The 19,848-nt window shown below is 42.9% G+C and overlaps 1 protein-coding gene across 5 annotated transcripts in view; it reads right to left on the minus strand.

Annotated features, from left to right (window-relative positions):
• Positions 1 to 19,848, minus strand: part of BLNK (B cell linker) — a 310,096-nt gene that overhangs the window by 196,807 nt on the left and 93,441 nt on the right. For 4 of the 5 annotated variants that reach the window (XM_040361820.1, XM_040361816.1, XM_040361817.1 and 1 more), the window contains exon 1: positions 2,064 to 2,287. The exons of the other annotated variant lie outside the window; for it this stretch is intronic. In XM_040361820.1, the coding sequence (XP_040217754.1) occupies positions 2,064 to 2,272 (209 nt within the window). In that variant the 5' untranslated portion in view covers positions 2,273 to 2,287. Of the gene's footprint in view, positions 1 to 2,063; positions 2,288 to 19,848 lie in introns of those variants that run through there. 5 annotated transcript variants of the gene reach the window in all.

Raw genomic sequence — 19,848 nt, forward strand, 5'->3', positions numbered from 1 at the left:
CTAAAGGTAAAGAAAGAAATATCCAGATAGAAGGGGGGAGGCAGGGCTGGACTGGGACAACAATTTGGCCCTGGACTTCATCCAGACTGGCCCACTTTGACAGGTCTCTCCCATGGCGGCCGGACAACTCCTGCCCCCCCCCCCCCCGGCCACCCAAGCCCCATCTCCCCCTTCACTAGCCATTCTAATTTATTAGAGTAGAACGGCTGGTACTGGTACTCTTATAGGCAGTACCAGTGGGGAAGCTAGACATTATTTCACCGGGGGTAAAGAATCAGTTCGGTGCTCCCCCTTATGGGACAAGATTAGGCAGAAGTGAGAAACTCCAAAGCCATAGCTGTTGAGTCAGCAGTCGGTCCCCTCCCCTATGCTCCTCTGTCGTCGTCCCTACTTCTCTGGTCCTCCCCCTGCTTCTCTGTTCCCCCCAGGTGAGCGCTGTGGGGAGGGAGAGGAGGTGAGCGCTGCAGGAAGGGAGAGACAGAGGAGCGGAGGGGGGCGGCAGTCCCCTGTCACTGAAGCCGGCCCACTGAGCCATCGGCCCACCGGGAAACGGTGGGCCGATCCCTGTAGTTCCAATGGCCAGTCCATCCCTGGGGGGAGGTTGTAGCCATACATACACCATAATCTTTTTATGAGTTTGTTTAGCTGGATGAATTAAAAAATAGTTAGAACCTCTGTCAAGATGTTATTGCTATCTGTGTTCACTTCCTGTCTTGTCGTCTCTTGGACAGGAAGTGACTGAAAATCTCTACAAGCAAGTTACAAACAATGGTAAAATCACATTTTATCAAAGTGGAAAAAATAGGATCTCCTTCAGGTTTTATTGCTGTGTATCCACGGGGAGATTCTATCTTACTTCCTATCACAGAGACCCTATGTCAGTGTACCCAAAGGTGTCACCAGGTACAGAGAGGAAAAATCAACAGTGGAATAGACAGCAATGAAAACCTGGTGAGAAGAAGAAAAAGAGCCTCACAATATATATTGATAAGGTGGTTAGATGGAAATGATTCTCATCATTACCAACTGCAAGCCAACATATTTTGGGGGTAACAAAACCTCAGTTCTTCAGGGGTTGTACTAAAAGATCAATATAGATGTTGTACACTGGATTGCTGCCTTCACATTACACAAGAGAACTTAATTAATGGAAACACAGGCACACACTTTTCACTTCGAAATCATGCAATCTCCTGCACATCCAAGTCCTAAAAATGTTGGACTCTGTTACCCCCAAAATGCTTTGGCTCTAAACTGATAATGAAAGACAATCATTTTCACCCAACAACCTCATCAATGCCTTCTTTTGGCACTCATTTTCTTCTTGATTCTAAGTTTTCAGCTGAAGTCCCTCAGAGGGTGGAGGAAGCACTGGTTTGGGAGCAGTCTAAGCACTAACACTACTAAACCTCAAGTTCTTCACATTTTCGGGACCTAAGAAGAACCTCTAATCCAGCACTGCCCCTGACCAAACTCTTTTTTTGTAAGTAACTAAAACCCGAGAGAGATCCTAACCCCCTTTTATAAGCCAACCTTTTTATTTTCTACAATTTTGATGGGATTGTGAGTGACTGTTGCTCAAGAGGAAGTCATTCATTCACCTACATACTTGTTTCTCAGAGATCCTAACCCTTCTTCACACTATTCAAGTAAGCAAAAAAAAGTTGGACTTCAATATGTTTCAGTTTGTCTACATGGATACAAACCCCTTTCTGCCTATCTGCTAGCAGGACATACTAGCTGTTCCTCAATCCATGTATGCACCCTTTAGAGCCGGTTCACACTGGGGCGACTCGTCATGCAATAGAACCGTTCTAATAGGAGCGACGCAAGTCGCTACGACTTAGAAAAAGGTTCTTGTATGACTTCGGGGGTAGGTCGGGGCGATTTGCATTGACTTCTGTACAGAAGTCATTTTGCTAATCGCCTCTGAAGTCGTCTTCAGGACGACTTGCAGAGTTGCCCCCGAAGTCGTGCCGCCGCAGTGTGAACCGGCTCTTAGAGATAAATAAATAAACACATTGTACAATTTTACATGAAATAGAGTAAAAATATTGACATACCATGGAGGTTTTACTTTAATCGGACTTTTACTTTGCCCTGTATACATCGTCTTTCTCCACCAAGTATCTGAGTCCTGGCCCCGCAGAGAAAAGCTTTCTGTAATCCCCCTGTTCTCCAGTTGCACGATACACCTTGTTTGTGACAACTCAGTTAATGCTACCGATAAACTTCTATGATCTGTGACTAGGCTTGTCTCAAACTTCCTCATTGCTTTATGTTAATTATTAAAGAAGCTAATGTTTTTTTCTGATCACAGCATACAAATGTAGCTATCACCAGCCCTTTCAATCTGTGGTACAGATTTTACTGGTAAGATATCACTACTGTATACACTTTATAAAGCCAAGATAATGTTTCAAAAATGATATAACATTAGATACGGGAATTTTTTATACCTTGTGATTATTTTGTTTATGTTGCATGCTGGTTGTGCATTTTCAATTTTGTACAGGATTGTTCCTCATTAGTAAGAGAAAGATAAATATTAATTTATAAGTTCAAGATAAGTCATTTTTAAAACGTTGTTCGAACAGTTATGCCGCGCACACACGTTCGGAATTTCCGACAACAAATGTTCAATGTGAGCTTGTTGTTGGAATGTCCGAGCGTGTGTATGCTCCATCGGACATTTGCTGTCGGAATTTCCGACAACAAATGTTTGAGAGCTGGTTCTCAAATTTTCCGACAACAAAAGTTGTTTCCGATCGTGTGTAGCCCATTCCCACTCATAAAATTCCATGCATGCTCTGAATCAAGCAGAAGCACTGCCTATTGAACTTCATTTTTCTCGGCTAGTCATATGTCTTGTACATCACCGCGTTCTTGACGTTTGGAATTTCCGACAACATTTGTGTGATCGTGTGTATGCAACACAAGTTTGAGCCAACATCCGTCGGAAAAGAATCCACGGTTTTGTTGTCGGAATGTTCGATCGTGTGTACACGGCATTACTCTTAAAGGAGTATTTACTTTTAAAGGTTAAACGAATGGAAAAGTGGAAAGGCACTAATTTTCATAGCACCGGAATATGATTAAACTGCTTTGGCAAACTATTATCAATTTCTCTTATAACCAATTCTATACCAGCAGAGGAAGCGATTTGTCGCGAAACCAGGTCGGGCGGAGCGTGCATCTACACCGGTATCACCCCCCGCTGTCTGCATATTTCCACACCATTTGATGGGCTGTTTGGTCTGCTTCCGGCCGGAGCGTCACTTGATATGCCTGTCAAACACTGCTAAATTGTAAGTGTGTTTTTGTTACCAACTTTTAATAAAGTATTTCTTTACGGATTTACACTATTGTGGCCTCCTATGTTTTCTATGTGGTATGGTCACCGTATCCCCTAACACTGGAGTGCAACCAAGATCGTTTGCCTGATTGTCCCTCAAGCTCCGATTCTGCAGAGTTTTATATCTTCATGCTACCTGGGGTCTTCTTTTAATTAAGAGACCACCGGGAATCTGGTAAGCAGATTGAATACTCGTTTGGTGGAGGTCTTTTCTTTTTTGGATTGTCACTTACCAATATGGACATTGCTCTTCATAATCACTGGTGAAAGGATTTTTTTCGTTTCCACTAAGGACTTTTTTCTGATTATTTGTTGTTTATTTATATTTCATTATTATTCACGGATGATTCATTTCATCATTTTTTGGACACTTGTTTACATTGTACTACATGTAGCGCATCTTGTTTTTTTCCAGCATTTTGCACCCCCTTATTGTCCAGAATTTTTTTTAGTGCTGTGATAGTTTGACTGACAACTACTCCATCATCACGGTGGACACATGTGGTGTTGTTTACTATAGATCTATTTTCAAATTTTGATATCTGTTATTAGATATTCTGTTATATACGTATCGCTGTTCTTTTACTGCAATTTTTTGATCTATTTTGCTGTGTTAGCTGCTGTATTTTTTATTTAAAGAGACAGCGCAGTATTGTTCCATATTTTTTAACTTTAAAAGTCACCCACTGAAGCCAAATGCAAGTGTCAATGTCCGCCAGAACCCGCCAATCCTTTGGTACTGAAGAAGAAAGGTGGTCTGCCCATGTAAAGGCAGATCACCATTCTGTCAATACAGAAAGCATGGATTATGTGTCCCTGCAAAGCCCTAGTGAAAGCACCTCCCATAGTACACAGAAACACTGGCTAGGCACACAGTTATCTCTTTGATCGCCCTGATGTTAACCTCTTCCCAATCAGTGTCTTTAGTACAGTGACAGTGCATATTTTTTAGCACTGATCACTGTATTAGTGTCACTGATGCCCAAAAAGTGTCAAAAGTGTCAGTTAGTGTCCGACTTTCCGCCAAAACAATCTCAGCTCCACCTTTCCACCTGCCCTGTTCAGGCTCTATGGAACTTCTCTAAGGCCCCTTTCACAGGGCTTTTTTCGATCAGGTCTGCTTGTCAATTTTACAGGCAGGCCTGATCAGACACTCCATTCACTCCTATATTACTAAAATTACGAAAATTCTATTGGATTTTCGGATGACAACTATACTGATTAAAAATTGTAAGATTGTGTATCGTACGAGATTTTTTTTGTCCAAGTGAATAATATTGGATGAGCTGTCGTGATCAGCTCTCCAATGCCCAGTACTAATGATCCGATTATTGTACGATCACTTCGATCTTTGTGGATTTTTGTGGATCTCACTGTGGTTCACTGGAGTCCCAAAGCCTTAGGAATGGCTTTGTATCACTTTCAGACTGATACATGTCAATTACTTTGTTTCTAAACTGTTCTTGAATTGTGAGTTTGAGAGCGGGTTCACACTGGGGCGGCACGACTTTGGGGGCGATTCAGCAAGGTGTCCTGAAGACGACTTCAGAGGCGACTTGCAAAATGACTTCTGTATAGAAGTGAATGCAAGTCGCCCCGAGTCGCCCCCGAAGTCGTACAAGAACCTTTTTCTAAGTTGGAGCGTCGCTCCTTGTAGAACGGTTCTATTGAATAGAATGGGACGTGACTTGTCAGGCGGCTGAGTCGCCTGATGAGCCGCCCCAGTGTGAACCGGCTGTTTCACGTTGTCATACAGCTTCTATTTAGGTGTTTTCTTAATTCAACAAGTCTGGCAGTAATCAGGCCTGGGTGTGGGAAGTGAAATTTAACCCAGCTTTCCAAAAAATTGTGGTTAATTACAGTTCATTCATGATTTTGCAAAGGAGGGGGGATACTTTTTCACAGGTTTGGACACTTTTTTTCCTCTTAATAAATTAAATCATCATTTTAAAAGTGCATTTTGTATTTTCTCGGGTTATCTTTGTGTAATATAAAAATTTATTTTGTGTCATCATACACAATAGGATGTTGATGAAAAAATGCTGTCAAACAATTCCCATAAAGAATATATATTTTTTTATTACATATCCAAATATAAAAATACTGTCAAACAATTCCCATAAAGAATATTTTTGTATTACATATCCAAATATAGAATAACTATGTGTTTTTAATAAATATTTAAAAATGATTTAAAAAAAAATATTAAAAAGTTTTATTTTACTCTAACCTAAATTAGTAAAAATTTAGAAAAGTGGAAATGAGAGATTATCCACATTATTTAAAGGGAACTCTTGGTACAGTATATGTATCTTTTAAAATTTCCTTTTCTTTTTTTCTTTTTTTTTTATTAAAAGTTTTTTTATTTATGTTTATTGGCTCATTAAGAGATTGTAGACATTTAGAAATGTTATATAGTGATTTACCAGTATATCCAGACTGCAAAATATAAACTTCCAGGATTTGTTCATTTTTTTATAACTTTATCTGTTTGTTATAATGTGTAAACTGTATGTCAAATATAAACTAGTGTGTCTCAGGCATATCAATTTCCTTAGCAACAAATGAGCATAGCTTTCAAAGCAAAAATTTATTACGTTTTTATGCCTCTTTGCTGTCTCTTTATAGTGACCATTCCATTGTTAAAGTGACACTATGAGATTTGCTAATACTCGGAATCTGGTGCACCTGCGAATGTTAACCAATCAGTTTAAACTTCAGCTTGTTCAATGAAGCTTTGACAATAAATCCTTGAAGCTGATTGGTTTATTTTATACAGAGCTGCACCAGATTTTGCACTTTTGTACTCATCAATTACTTAATGGCCCTGTGAACTACCGTATTTATCGGCGTATAACGCGCACCGGCGTATAACGCGCACCCTAATTTTAGGAGGGAAGTTTTAGGAAAAAAACTTTCAACAGCCCCTTTTATATTCCAAAGCCCCCTGCACATTACATACAGATCCCAGCACATTACACATAGATCACATCCCAGCACATTACATATAGATCACATCCCAGCACTTAGATCACATCCCAGCACATTACATATAGATCACATCCCAGAACTTAGATCACATCCCAGCACATTACATATAGATCACATCCCAGCACTTAGATCACATCCCAGCACATTACATATAGCCCCCAATCCTGTGGGAAAAAAAGATTTTTTGTTGTTTTGTACTTACAGTTTTGATGTCTTGCGCGGCGTCCATCTGCGGCCTCGTCGGGTCCGGCGTCCTTCTGCGGCCTCGTCGGGTGTCCTCTTCGGCGGGTCCGGCGTCCGTCTTCGGCGGGTCGGGCGTCCATCTTCGGCGGGTCGGGCGTCCATCTTCAGCGGGTCCGGTGTCCATCTTCGGCGGGTCCGGTGTCCATCTTCGGCAGGTCCGGCGTCCTTCGGCGGCGTCCTCCCGCTCGTTTCCCGCCACGACTTTGAATACTGCGCCCGCATATAGCGAGCGCAGTACATTCGTGAATCTTCGGGCAGGCTCGGGCGCCTCTCGCACTGACGTCCTGTACGCTCAGGACGTCAGTACGAGAGGCGCCGAGACTGGCCGAAGATTCACGAGTGTACTGCGCTCGCTATATGCGGGCGCAGTATTCAAACTCATGGCGGGAAAGCGGGTATCGGCGTATACTGCGCACCCACGATTTTGCCCTGATTTTCAGGGCAAAATAGTGCGCGGTATACGCCGATAAATACGGTATTTTTTATTAAATCGTTTCTTGCTGTGTTTTCCTGCCTCCTTGTGATGTCCTCCATGAACTTCAAAACCTCTCTTTTTCCCCTCACATATATTTATTTAGAACGAGCAATGTGCCTTAGTTGCTATGACACTCAGGGCTACTCATAAGGCAGTACAACCAGTCCTCATATGCTGGATCTGGGCCCCATCAGTTCAAAAGGGGGGCCTGGGCACCCGTTGAGCAGGAGGTCCGGCTATACTGTCTGATTGCAAACACTGACCCTCTTCTGCCTCCCCCTGCAGCACTGCCATCTTCTTCTTTTCTTTCCCTATCTGGCTGCACTGCAGGGGGATTGGTTGTAGCACATGCGCCCCTTCCATCTGCTGTCTACTGCCCCCCCTCCTCCCCGGGTGCTCCTTTCCATTCACAGGGCTACCAGCTTACCTCTTCTCATCTCCTATCAGCATCTGCTGCAGGCACACAGGGGGATGTTTCATGGAGAGTGGGGGAGGGGGCAGGTAAATATGTAATTTACTGACCCCTTACTTTCCTAAATGAACACAGAAAGTGATCATTGCCAATGACTCCTGTGTCCATTCATTTAGCTTGTGAATGAGCAGGAAGCCTTGAAGCGCTTCCTATTCCTTCATCTGTGCAGCTGAGGCTACAGAGAAAAAGACTGATAAATCTGTTGGAGACTGAACATTGTTTCATGCTATGTTATACATTGCTTGGTTTATTTCCCTGTGTATTTGGAGTATGTCCACTAGATGTCACTATACACAGATAGTCTATCATAATGTTCTTTGTGTTAACTATCTGTTACTGCATCTTTCCTGTTATCTATGGTTGTTGTTTTTCTATATCTTGTGTGCTAACATGAGCACCATGCTCTCTGCTGTATGTCTCTTCAATACAAATGAATCCAAGTAAACTACAGCCATCCATATATGTCTGATTATTCTTTGCATCATCTGCACCAGCCAACAAAGGTTATGGGCCCAGACAACGTGAATCATCAGACAGCTGGAACAGAGGCCTAGTCTTCATCTGCACACCATCTTTGATCAAGCTGCGGAGGAAATCTGCTCTGAGGTATCCAGGTGTTTGGAATACGAGCAAGGTACATTAATCATGGCTAGCAGCGGGGATCTTAAACTGGGGATCACTAAGCTAAATAGTGACAACTACCAGATGTGGAAGTTCAAGATGGAGATGTTGCTGAGCAAAGATGACACATGGGATGTCCTCACCACAGACAGGCCGGATGTAGACAACCAGGAGTGGGATAAGAAAAACAGACAGGCAAGAGCCACAATAGCCCTACTGGTAGAAGATGAACAGCTTATCCACATAAAAGGGGAAGATACTGCCAAAGGTATGTGGATTGCACTCCGTAGATTACATGAGAGCTCTAGCTTAAACAACAAGTTATATTTACTAAGGAAGCTGTACCAGTCCAAACTGACTCCAGAAGGGGATATGCAAGAACATATAAGAAGCGTGCTGGAGATTGTTGCACAACTCAGGGACCTCGGAGAGGAGATCAAAGATAACCATGTGACAGCAATACTTTTATGCAGCCTGCCAGAGTCATACAACCCTCTGATTAATGCATTAGAGACAAGATCTGAAGCAGAACTCACATTACAGTTAGTGAAATCTCGACTTTCAGATGAATACAAGCGCAGAAAGGAGCAAGCTTCTCACAGGCAAGAGAGCGATACAGGAGCAGCACTTAAAGCAACAGACACTAAGATGCCAAACTGGAAGGCCAAACTATGTTTCCGGTGTAACAGGGCTGGGCATTTCAAGCGCGACTGTCCATTGTGGAGGAATGAGCAGAGGGAAAAAGATCCCAATCAGGCACTCATAACCATGATGAAAAACAACGACCAAGCAGCGTGGCACGGAACTTTTAAAGTGACAGATGCCGTCACCAACCATAAATGGTATATAGATTCTGGAGCAACAAGTCACATGACTAACGACAGAGAATTCTTTGTAGAGCTCAATCCAGACAAGAAAGAAGCCATATATCTTGCAGACGGGAGTTGCACAACTGCTGAAGGAACAGGACATGGAATAGTCACTTGTAAAAATGAGGATGGACAAGTGTTAAAAATACCAATGACGGATGTATTGTATGTTCCCGGACTCAATGGCGGCCTTATATCAGTCAGGCGACTGGCAAGCAAAGGACTAACCACAACGTTTAAAGGTGACCAATGCACTATCCAAGATGGGGAAAGAGTGATAGCAACAGCTAAAGCGGGCAAGCACCTTTATGAACTTGATGTTGTTGAGCAAGAAACAAAGCTCTGCACACATAAACACAAGAACTGTATTCATTTATGGCACAGACGTCTGGGCCACAGGCACCCTGACAGCATACAGGAGCTGGCCAGACGGGATTTAACGAAAGGCTTCAAGTTAACAGGCTGCCCAAACACGCTAAGGTGTGAATGCTGCATCAAGGCCAAAGCCACCAGAGTAACCCCACCAAAGGCAAGTGAAAGCAGAGCAACAAGACCGATCGACCTAATACACACAGATGTATGCGGGCCTATGAGAACAACCACCCCAGGAGGAAATAAATACATATTAACTTTTATAGACGACTACTCAAGGTTTACAGTGACATACCTAATGAAGAATAAGTCAGAAGTATTCGACAAGCTGAAGGACTATGTTACCAAAGTAAGCAATAAATTTCACAGAAAACCATTAGTACTCAGAAGTGATAATGGTGGGGAGTACACCGGGTTTCAAGTTGAGAATACACTCAGGGAACTAGGAATAGAACATCAAAAGACTGTCCCATATACTCCAGAGCAGAACGGGGTAGCAGAGAGGAAAAACAGATCCCTGACTGAAATGATCAGATGCATGTTGACTGATTCTGGACTCCCTGAAAAATATTGGGGAGAAGCAGCACAAACGGCCACCTACTTACAAAACAGATTACACTCCAAGGCAACAACCAAAACTCCATACGAGCTATGGCACAGTCGAAAACCAAGCATAGGACACCTCAAGGTATTTGGAAGCAAAGCTTTTGCTTACATTCCGGGAGAAAAGCGCAGCAAGCTCCAGAATCGAGCAATTGAAGGTGTCTTTGTTGGTTATGCCGACAACACCAAAGGATATAGAATCATAGACCCGAAGACCGATAAAGTGACAATCAGCAGCAGCGTAACATTTATCGAGGACCCGAGAAATGAAGTAACGGAGCCAGCCATGCCAAGAGCAGAAGAACCAAATAACGCTGAGCAGGTTTTCTTTCCCATGGAACGAACCCCCGAAAGTGATACTGTGTCACAGAAAAGACTGGAACAAACTGAACCAGCTAATGACGCTGAACCAAGACGCTCAGTGAGGGAAAACAAAGGTAAACCCCCCAACAGACTCTCGTACAAAGTAGAAACATCCTGCGTAAGAGAACCCACTTGTTGGAAAGACATAACACAACTCCCAGAGAGGGAAGCCAAGAGATGGATAAAGGCAGCTGAGGAAGAAATCATCTCACTACAGGACACGCAGGCTTGGGTACTAACGCAACTGCCGGCCAAAAAGAGGGCAATTGGGTGTAAATGGACTTTCAAGGTCAAGTACAACACTGATGGCACAGTTGAGAGATATAAAGCGAGACTCGTAGCCAAAGGATACTCCCAAAAATATGGAGAAGACTACGATGAGACATTTGCCCCAGTCGTCAAACATACCACAATCAGAGCTCTACTCACAGTTGCAACTACAAAACAAATGCTAGTAAAGCACTTTGATGTAAAAACCGCTTTCCTACACAGTGACTTAACAGAAGACATCTACATGGAGCAACCAGAGGGCTTTGTAGACCCACAAAAGCCAGAACAGGTGTGTAAACTTAAGAAGGGGATCTACGGGCTCAAACAAGCAGCCAGAGCATGGAACATGAAGATTAATGAGGCGCTTTTGAGAGAATCCTTTCAGAGGAGCAAGGCCGATCCCTGCCTATACACCAAGAAACTAAATGGTAGGTGGATCTTTGTACTCATTTATGTAGATGATCTGTTAGTATGTTATGAGCAAGAAGGGGATTGTTCCAGACTGCTGGAGGTCTTAAACATGGACTTTGAAACAAAAGATCTAGGTGATGTCAAACACTTCCTAGGCATGCAGATAGAAAGAGAAGAAGATGGTAGTTTTCTTATTAACCAGAGTCACAAAATACAGGAAGTAATTGAAACTTTTGGGCTCAATGATGCCAAACCAGTCAACTCGCCTATGGAGACAAATTATCTTAAAGAATTAAACAACTCAATTAACCCCTTGCAAAATGACTCACAATTCAGAAGGGCAATGGGGAAGTTACTATACATAGCTACAGTGGCAAGGCCTGACATAGCTACAGCAGTAGGATTCTTATGCAGAAAAGTATCCCAGCCAACCCAGATGGACTGGAACGCAGCAAAAAGGATCATACGCTATTTGAAGGGAACAATAGACTTTAAACTGAAATTTTCATCTACAGGGAAGAGTGGTCTGACTGGATATGTGGATGCAGACTGGGCAGGTGACCCCAGTGATCGGAAATCCACCAGTGGACACCTGTTTCTATTTAAAGACGGTCTGATCAGCTGGACCACCAGAAAACAGTCCACAGTGACACTGTCCTCCACCGAAGCAGAATACGTGGCCGCATCACAAGCAGGGCAAGAGGTAATCTGGTTGAGACAATTGCTGGAAGATCTAGATCAGATCCAGAAAGATTCCACGCCAATCTATGAGGACAACCAAGGATGTATAGCACTCGCACAGACAGAGCGGATAAACCCGAGAACCAAACACATAGACGTGAGATATCACTTCTTAAGAGACTTGCAAGAGCAAGGACAGATGGATCTACAATACTGTCCCACTGAGGAAATGTTAGCAGACATCCTTACTAAGCCTTTGCCTGCAAAGAGACATATGGATCTTACAAGAAGAATCGGTTTGTCTAATTAAGCACTTCACAATGAGAAGGGGTGTTGGAGACTGAACATTGTTTCATGCTATGTTATACATTGCTTGGTTTATTTCCCTGTGTATTTGGAGTATGTCCACTAGATGTCACTATACACAGATAGTCTATCATAATGTTCTTTGTGTTAACTATCTGTTACTGCATCTTTCCTGTTATCTATGGTTGTTGTTTTTCTATATCTTGTGTGCTAACATGAGCACCATGCTCTCTGCTGTATGTCTCTTCAATACAAATGAATCCAAGTAAACTACAGCCATCCATATATGTCTGATTATTCTTTGCATCATCTGCACCAGCCAACAAAATCTATGTCCTCAGTCACTTTCAGATGGGGAAGGGGGCTCTGTCAGGTAGGCTGTATGGAGCCCCGTGATTTCTAACAGCAGCCCTGTGCTCTATGCACACTACAAATCACATTGTCAAGTTAGTAGTGACATCACAAGTCCATAGTACCTAGTTCATCTTGAGTAGAAGAAGGAGTAAGTGGCTGTGCTCCTACATACAATGGGACCACGAAGAATGAACACAGCAACATATTTGTGAGTTTGTCGTACACGTTGGGAATAGTAATGAAAGTTCTGCATGGTTTGTTTGAATATGATGCAGGGCTTTCTTTTATTGAACTACCATGAGAAATATGTTGCAGAAACTTGGTTGTCCCGCCCTGTATCTTAAATAAAATGGAGCCATCTTTTCGTCCTGTACATATTGTAGAATGATAGAATGTATGCACTTTGTAGATGGATCAAACAATATTCCACATTAAATAGCAAATCATAGTTTTAACTTTAATGATATGGTGACATATTGGTGAACCCTGTATGAAAGGGCACATCATTCATATGCACCTAATTTAGGGTTAGTGATAAATTTGGTCCCGCACCCCAATTTCCCAACAATGAAATTTGAGGACCTTCAAAGCTTCTTTGATCTGTGGCTGGCTGTCTCATGGCTAGCTTAAAAGGTAACTCATGAAAAAATAATATAGCCAATACAAAATAATAGTACAGTGGAACCTCTAATTACGAGTATAATCCGTTCCAGGAGAATGCTCGTAATCCAAAGTACTCGCATATCAAAGCGAATTTCCCCATTGAAGTCAATGGAAACGAAAATAATTTGTTCCGCATTGACTTCAATGGCATGTAATACCGCATGTGGCCAGAGGTGGGGGGCGCCAGAGAGCCTGGGAAACGGCCGGAAAAGCCAGAGGACAGCTCGGCTGACCTCAGCAAACCTCAGAAATATTTCTGTGTCTTTCCAAGCATTTCAGAACTGCACACCGCTTTGGCCTGAATCCTGCTCGTTTTGCGAGACAACACTTGCAAACCGAGTTAGGGTTTTTTAAAATACAGTGCTGGTATTGCGAAGTGCTAGTTAACCGCGTTACTCGCAATCCGATGTTCCACTGTATTGCATATACAATAGCTTCACAAGCCATACTGTAATTAAATGTTAAAGAGGAACTGCAGTCTGCTCACATCATTTGCAACACAAACATCTTTGCTATTCTGAAGCTTTCCTCCAACCACTTTGCATATTGTTGTATATATACTGTGATTCTGTACTTGCCAAATATGCTGCAGAAATATTCCTCCACTGAATCTGGCTGCAGCCATTTTAACTGTGGGCAGCTGAAGATACTGCCTGTTCACTTCCTGTATTTACACAGACACACAGAGGCACACCTCCAGCCAAAGCTGTATCCTGGCCTAGGCCAACAAGGCCCAGGCATAGGGCAGAACTTTGCAGGGGGCAGCACAGAAAGAGTCCCCGCCGGTTTGCACTACACTGTTAGTGTAGCACCAGTCCTTTGGGGCAAACTTTGCTGAGAGGCAAATTAGTCTAGTGCCCCCATAAAGCAGCCGCACTCCTGGTATGTGGGTATGCGGGTGGTCGGCATTCCGCAACTGTGGGGGTCAGATTATGTCCCATTGCAGATATTACCCTTCACTTCCTGCCCCATAGCCAAACAGGAAGTGAGAGGAAATCTATGCAAATACAGGGAATTCTTTGCTCCCCCCAGGCCCTAAGAACTAGTGTCCCCACTGCAATGAATGTGGCCTTGACAGAAAGGGGTGGATCATATTTAAATTAGGGGTGTACGAGTTGAGTCAGGCCTAGGGCAGCACAAAACCTAAATACACTACTGCCTCCAGCTCTCATTGGCCCTCTTATGACTTATTCCCCCCTCCCTTCCTGGCATACTCTCATGAGAGTTAGAGAGAGAGCTGTGCATGATGTCATAAGCCTAGGGTTTTTACCAGACAAGAAACAGGAAGTTGGCTGTATAAGGTATTTACTGGCAGAAAAAAAAAATACTATCCAAAGTAAAAACAAGAAGGGCAGAAGATTTAATAGATGGAAAGATGGAAAAACGACTGAAGTTCCACTTTAATAAAATATCCCTTCCCTTTAAAACTGCAGAATGGTAATTTTCTGTAAAATTCAATGCAATATGGCAACCTACAGGTTGCTGGTATACAGAATGTAATTTATTGCTGGTGTGGAAAACTATGCACTAAGATACAAGCCAGATTTTGAGCATCCTCTTCAACAAAAGTGTAATTTTTGAGATACTCCCAAAGAGTTAATCAGGGATGCAGACAATGCAGCTCTTCTCATCACAATCCTAAAAGTACATCAGCTGCTTATAATGAATTAGTCACTCTCCTTCAGAATTAGTACCCAAAAAACTTAATGGAACAAACAGCTATTTCTTTAGAGCAGAAACAGGTAGGAATCTGCAACAAAGTTTATTTGAATCATCCTATTAAAGCCCCCTAAAGTTACTCTTTAAGCCAATTGTTGTCAACTTTTTGGGGCCTCAAATGCGGCCCCTGATATCGTCAAAGGGCTGCATACAATATTTATTGTATGTATTGCTACAAAGGGCTGTCAAAGACTGAAGACTTACAACTGAAATGTTGTTTAAAGGGCATGATTCTAATCCATAAAGTACGGTAAGTCTAGAGGTGGATAGATATTATATGATATTATGTCCAATTTTCCTCCCTTTTTTTGTTTTGTTCCAATACACACAAAGGGAATAAACATGTATATAGCAAAACATGTGTTACTGCAATACTTTTCTGTGAGAAATACTTGATTTTCTGGAAAAATGTCTGGGGTGCCAACAATTTTGGCCACGACTGTATATATATATATAATTAAAATAACCAAATTCCCCTAAAAGCTGTATGCACTTTAAATTACTACAGTTTACCTATGAATAGTATATGAAGAAATTTGAGGAATGATTTGTTTTTGCAGTTATCTACTTAGTTCATACAGCTGGAACTTACTGTATTCTGCCACCGACCAGAAACATAAATTAATGTTAAAGGGTTAGTAAAGGAATTTTTTTTTCCTTTAAAATAACAAACAGAGTGGCCCCGATCCACGTCTTCTGGGGTCCCTCTGCGGCTGTCTCTGGTCCTCCCCGCGAGTACTGACCACAGTCAGACGAGAGAGCTTGCATGATGGTGAGTAATTGTGGGCGCGCTCCCGTGATACAGTGAGCGGCTATAGCAACTCACTGTATCACTCGGCCCCGCCCCTCGGCGTGCCGCGTCACTGGATGTGATTGAAAGCAGCACCAGCCAATGGCTGCGCTGCTCTCAATCCATCCGCTCTAGCCAATCAGCGGCCAGGCTGAGCGGCGAAGAGGATCTCGGGACCGCGCGCAGGACTTTCGAGGGGTCAGGTAAGTAAAACGGGGGCTCGGCGTCATCAGATGTTTTTTCACCTTAATGCATAGATTGCATTAAGGTGAATTTTTTTTTTTATACAACTCTAAAGTCAAACTACACCCTAGGCCAGATTCATAAAGAATGGCTTAAGTTTAGGCGGGCATAGCATATCTCATATACGCTACGCCGCCGTAACTTAGAGAGGCGAGTACCGTATTCACAAAGAACTTGCGCCCTAAGTTACAGCGGCATAGCGTAAATGGGCCGGCGTAAGCCTGCGTAATTCAAAGTAGGCTGGTAGGAGGCATGGTGTATGGAAATGAATCAGGACCCCACGTAAATGACGCGCCTAACGAACGGCGCATGCTCAGTATCACGTTGAATTTTCTTCCTAAGTTACGCCGGCTCAATGCTTAGTCGACATGAACGTAACCTACGCCCATCCCCATTCACGTACGACTTACGTAAACGACGTAAAATACGACGCTGTTCCGACGTTTCCGACGTCCATGCCTTAACATGACTTACCCCTGCTTTATGAGGGGTAAAGTTACGCCAGTCGTACGCCTTACGGAAACAGCGTATTTTAATACGCCGGGCGCAAGTACATTCGTGAATCGGCATATCTAGCTCATTTGCATATTCAACGTGGAAATATACGGAAGCGCCCCTAGCGGCCAGCGTAAATATGCACCTAAGATACAAAGGCGTAAGAGACTTACGTCAGTCGTATCTTAGACAAATTCTGGCGTATTCGGACTTACGACGGCGTATCTGGAGATACGCCGTAGTAAATCCTTTCTGAATCTGGCCCCCTGTGTTTTTTTTAATTATAGATAGTAGCTTTGGGTCATGACCAGCTCAGACACACAGCACTCATTATATAAAACTGCTACCAATTTCGCCAGTGTCGATTCAGATTTTTTTATCACTAAATGTCTTGTAGTTATTACCTATCACAAGCATAAACTTTTGCACACTAATAAGCATTTCATAAATGTATTGTATCTATTTAGATATGTTATCATCACCTCTCTATTTACAGCATGGGCTTCACACTTCCTGTACATTTTTCCAAGGTATAAATGACAAATTGAGAGGATCCTCCTTGTACTAGGTTGTAGCTGCTATAGAAAACAGAAGTAGAAAATTGCCGGCATCCAGATTTCTGGGGCTCCCCATGTGATTTTGGAAAATAAAATGCATGGATTCGCACATGGTGGTGCCCAAAGTTGCCTAGATAGGATCGTTTAATTTTACAGTGATACTGAAAGGTTTGTTTTAAGAGCCCAGTATGGGAGTTGGAATGTTAATAACTCTGGACTCCAAATGTTTAAAGAAGAATCACACCCAAACTTTAATGCCTCGTACACACCACCAGTTTTCCCGTCTGGAAAACTGCCATGACAGCTTTTGGCCGGGAAAACTGGCCTCGTGTATGCTTCACGGCAGTTTTCCTGACAGGAAAACCGCCGAGAATCGCGGCAGGAAAAATGAGAACATGTTCTCTTTTTTTCTGCCCCGATTCCCGGCGCTCTTTTTCCCAGCAGTTTCTCTATGGGAAACACTGCGGTGGAGCATACACACGGCCGGGATTCCCAGCCAAAGTTCTCACTGCAGTTTTCCCGACGGAAAAACCTCTGGTGTGTACACAGGGAAAGTGACGGAGCAGGTTCTCGGTTTTCCTCCCGGGATTCCCGGCGGACTTTTTACCGCCGGGAATCAGGATCGTGTGTACGGGGCAATAGTGTAGCCTGATATTACATGGGGTGTCAGGAACACTATGCCAGCCATCAGGCTAATTTGTGTGCTCATATGCATGCACATATTTATGGGCATAGAAGCTTAACAACACAAGTGATGGTGACTGAGCGCAGGTATGTGCACCAACACATGCACATCACAACAAATGGGCAAGCTGGTGGGCACGTCCACTGGCGCAAAAAAGGGCTTTTTAAACCTGAGCTCAGCACAGGATCATTGAATAATGGTCTTTCAGCCTTCTCTCCTGTGTTCCTGATCCTTAAATGGATATTAACCTTGTTATTCTTCCTGACCTGCTTTCAGTTTACCCTTGTCTATCAATGTTTGTAGTCCATTACCAACCTTGGGTTGGATTTATGACCAAGATTCTGATTGTCTACCTAGTATTTCGCTACCTACATGTTGCTGACCTCCGCTTGTTCCCGACTCTGATCCTGCCTATAATTTGGTGTCTTCTTGCTCAGCTATTACTGAACCCATTTTATGAATTGAAAGAGGAACTGGTATCTGGAAGCTGTAGTCAAAAAACTAGTCACAGAGACTTGTCTGTGGTCTCTCTGCAGTAGATCTTTACCCCATTACTGACTTACCATGCCTTGTTCTTTCTTATGTTCTTCCTTATGTCAAAACTTTTAGAAAGGAGAACACTGATCTGTATAGTAGTGACATCACCAAATCTCATTCCAAATCTGGTGAGATTACCAGTCAGAGGCAGCAATGCCTTAAACCCTGTACACATGATCGATTTGTCCGATGAAAACAGACCAATGGACTGTTTTCATCGGACAAACAGATCGTGTGTGGGCCCCATCGGTTTGTTTTCCATCGGTGAAAAAAAATAGAACACGTTTTAAATTTTTCCTATGGATAAAAAAACAATAGAAAATTCCTGATCGTCTGTATGGTTTCAATTTATTTGCTTCCCCACAATTTAAGTCATGGACTTGGATCCTCATAGCTATTAGAGTTTTGTTTCTAAGGTATAAATGTGACCGTATGCTAATTATGCTGTGAGAATATTTAGCTAGAGTGACTTTTTTGCCCATTGTTGGTCTTATAAATGAAGTAGCTCATCTAGGTAAAGCCTGGTACACACTGAGGTTTTTTTTTCTTTCAATCCAGCAGGTTGCACAAAAAAAAAAACTGTCAGCTTCGGTCGGAGCCCCTGTACTAACTATGCAAAGTTAGTATAGTGATCTCCCCTCCTGGGCTGTTGTGTTCTGAAAGGGGTACTGTCCCCCCCCCACCCCATCAGAACACTCAGATCAGCACTCTCCGCCATCGGCCAAGAGCGCTGATCAGGAGTCGGTTGGCTGCTCATGCGATAGAAGATGGCTTCTGTCGGACTGGGTGGCAAACACAAGGGCCGAATGTCTAATGTTTTTTTTAACCAGAAAATGTCTCCTGACATTCGACACTGGGCTTTAGGCTGATGGCCTGTAGATAAGGAGCCTATCTGTGGTCCTTCACCAGGTCCTAATGGACTATCACTTGGCTTAAGCTTACTTTGAACTTCAATAAGTCTGCTACAAAGGACACATATGAAACATCCCAAGCATTTTGATCCTGATTCCTGAATTGAAACTTCTTATTCTTGAAGTCAAAAATACCATTAGCGATGAAAAATAATATGATGAAAAATCAAAGTTTACATTGTTAGCTTTGAGCGTTAGATATTCTTGAATGATTGACATGATTCAGGACAGTGACTCATGTCAAAAGGTTTAATAACATGGTTTCATTCTTTAACATCCTCTTATTGCTGGCCCTTTTCTCTTGTGCTCGATATGGGACCTCATGTGCTGTCATTGATCTTTAGTAGCAAATTATTTCAAACAGAAATAAGGACACTTTAATTATATTGTGCCACTGAAATGTAAGAGACAGATGCTGGACTGTCATGAAAAGCAATAGTTTGCTGATGGTTAAAATAGACAGTGGCTTCAACATTGGTTTTAATATAAATAGTATAGGGTTGCACCAATACCACTTTTTTAACACAGAGTATGAGTACTGATACTTTTTTGCAAGTATTTGTGATACCAATTTCTGATACCTATCACGTATGTAGGGGGGTGGTTTAGGAAGGGGGGTTGTTAGGGAGTTGGGCAAGGCTGGAGTGAGGGCAGGGTGGGAAGTAGAGGGGTAAGTGAGGGCAGGGACGTTGAGGGTGGGGTGAAATAGGGATTGTGGGGTGGGAGAATTGAGAAGAAAAAGGCTGCGAGTTCTGGGGGAAGAGGATGGGAGGGTCATTGAGAGACATGGGGGCAGAGGTAAAAGCTGGTGGGGGAAGGAGGAGGCAAACACGGCGAGGGCACAGTACAGGGCATTAGGAGG

This window comes from Rana temporaria, chromosome 8 (genome assembly GCF_905171775.1).
Source record: "Rana temporaria chromosome 8, aRanTem1.1, whole genome shotgun sequence".
In the NCBI taxonomy this organism is placed as follows: domain Eukaryota; kingdom Metazoa; phylum Chordata; class Amphibia; order Anura; family Ranidae; genus Rana; species Rana temporaria.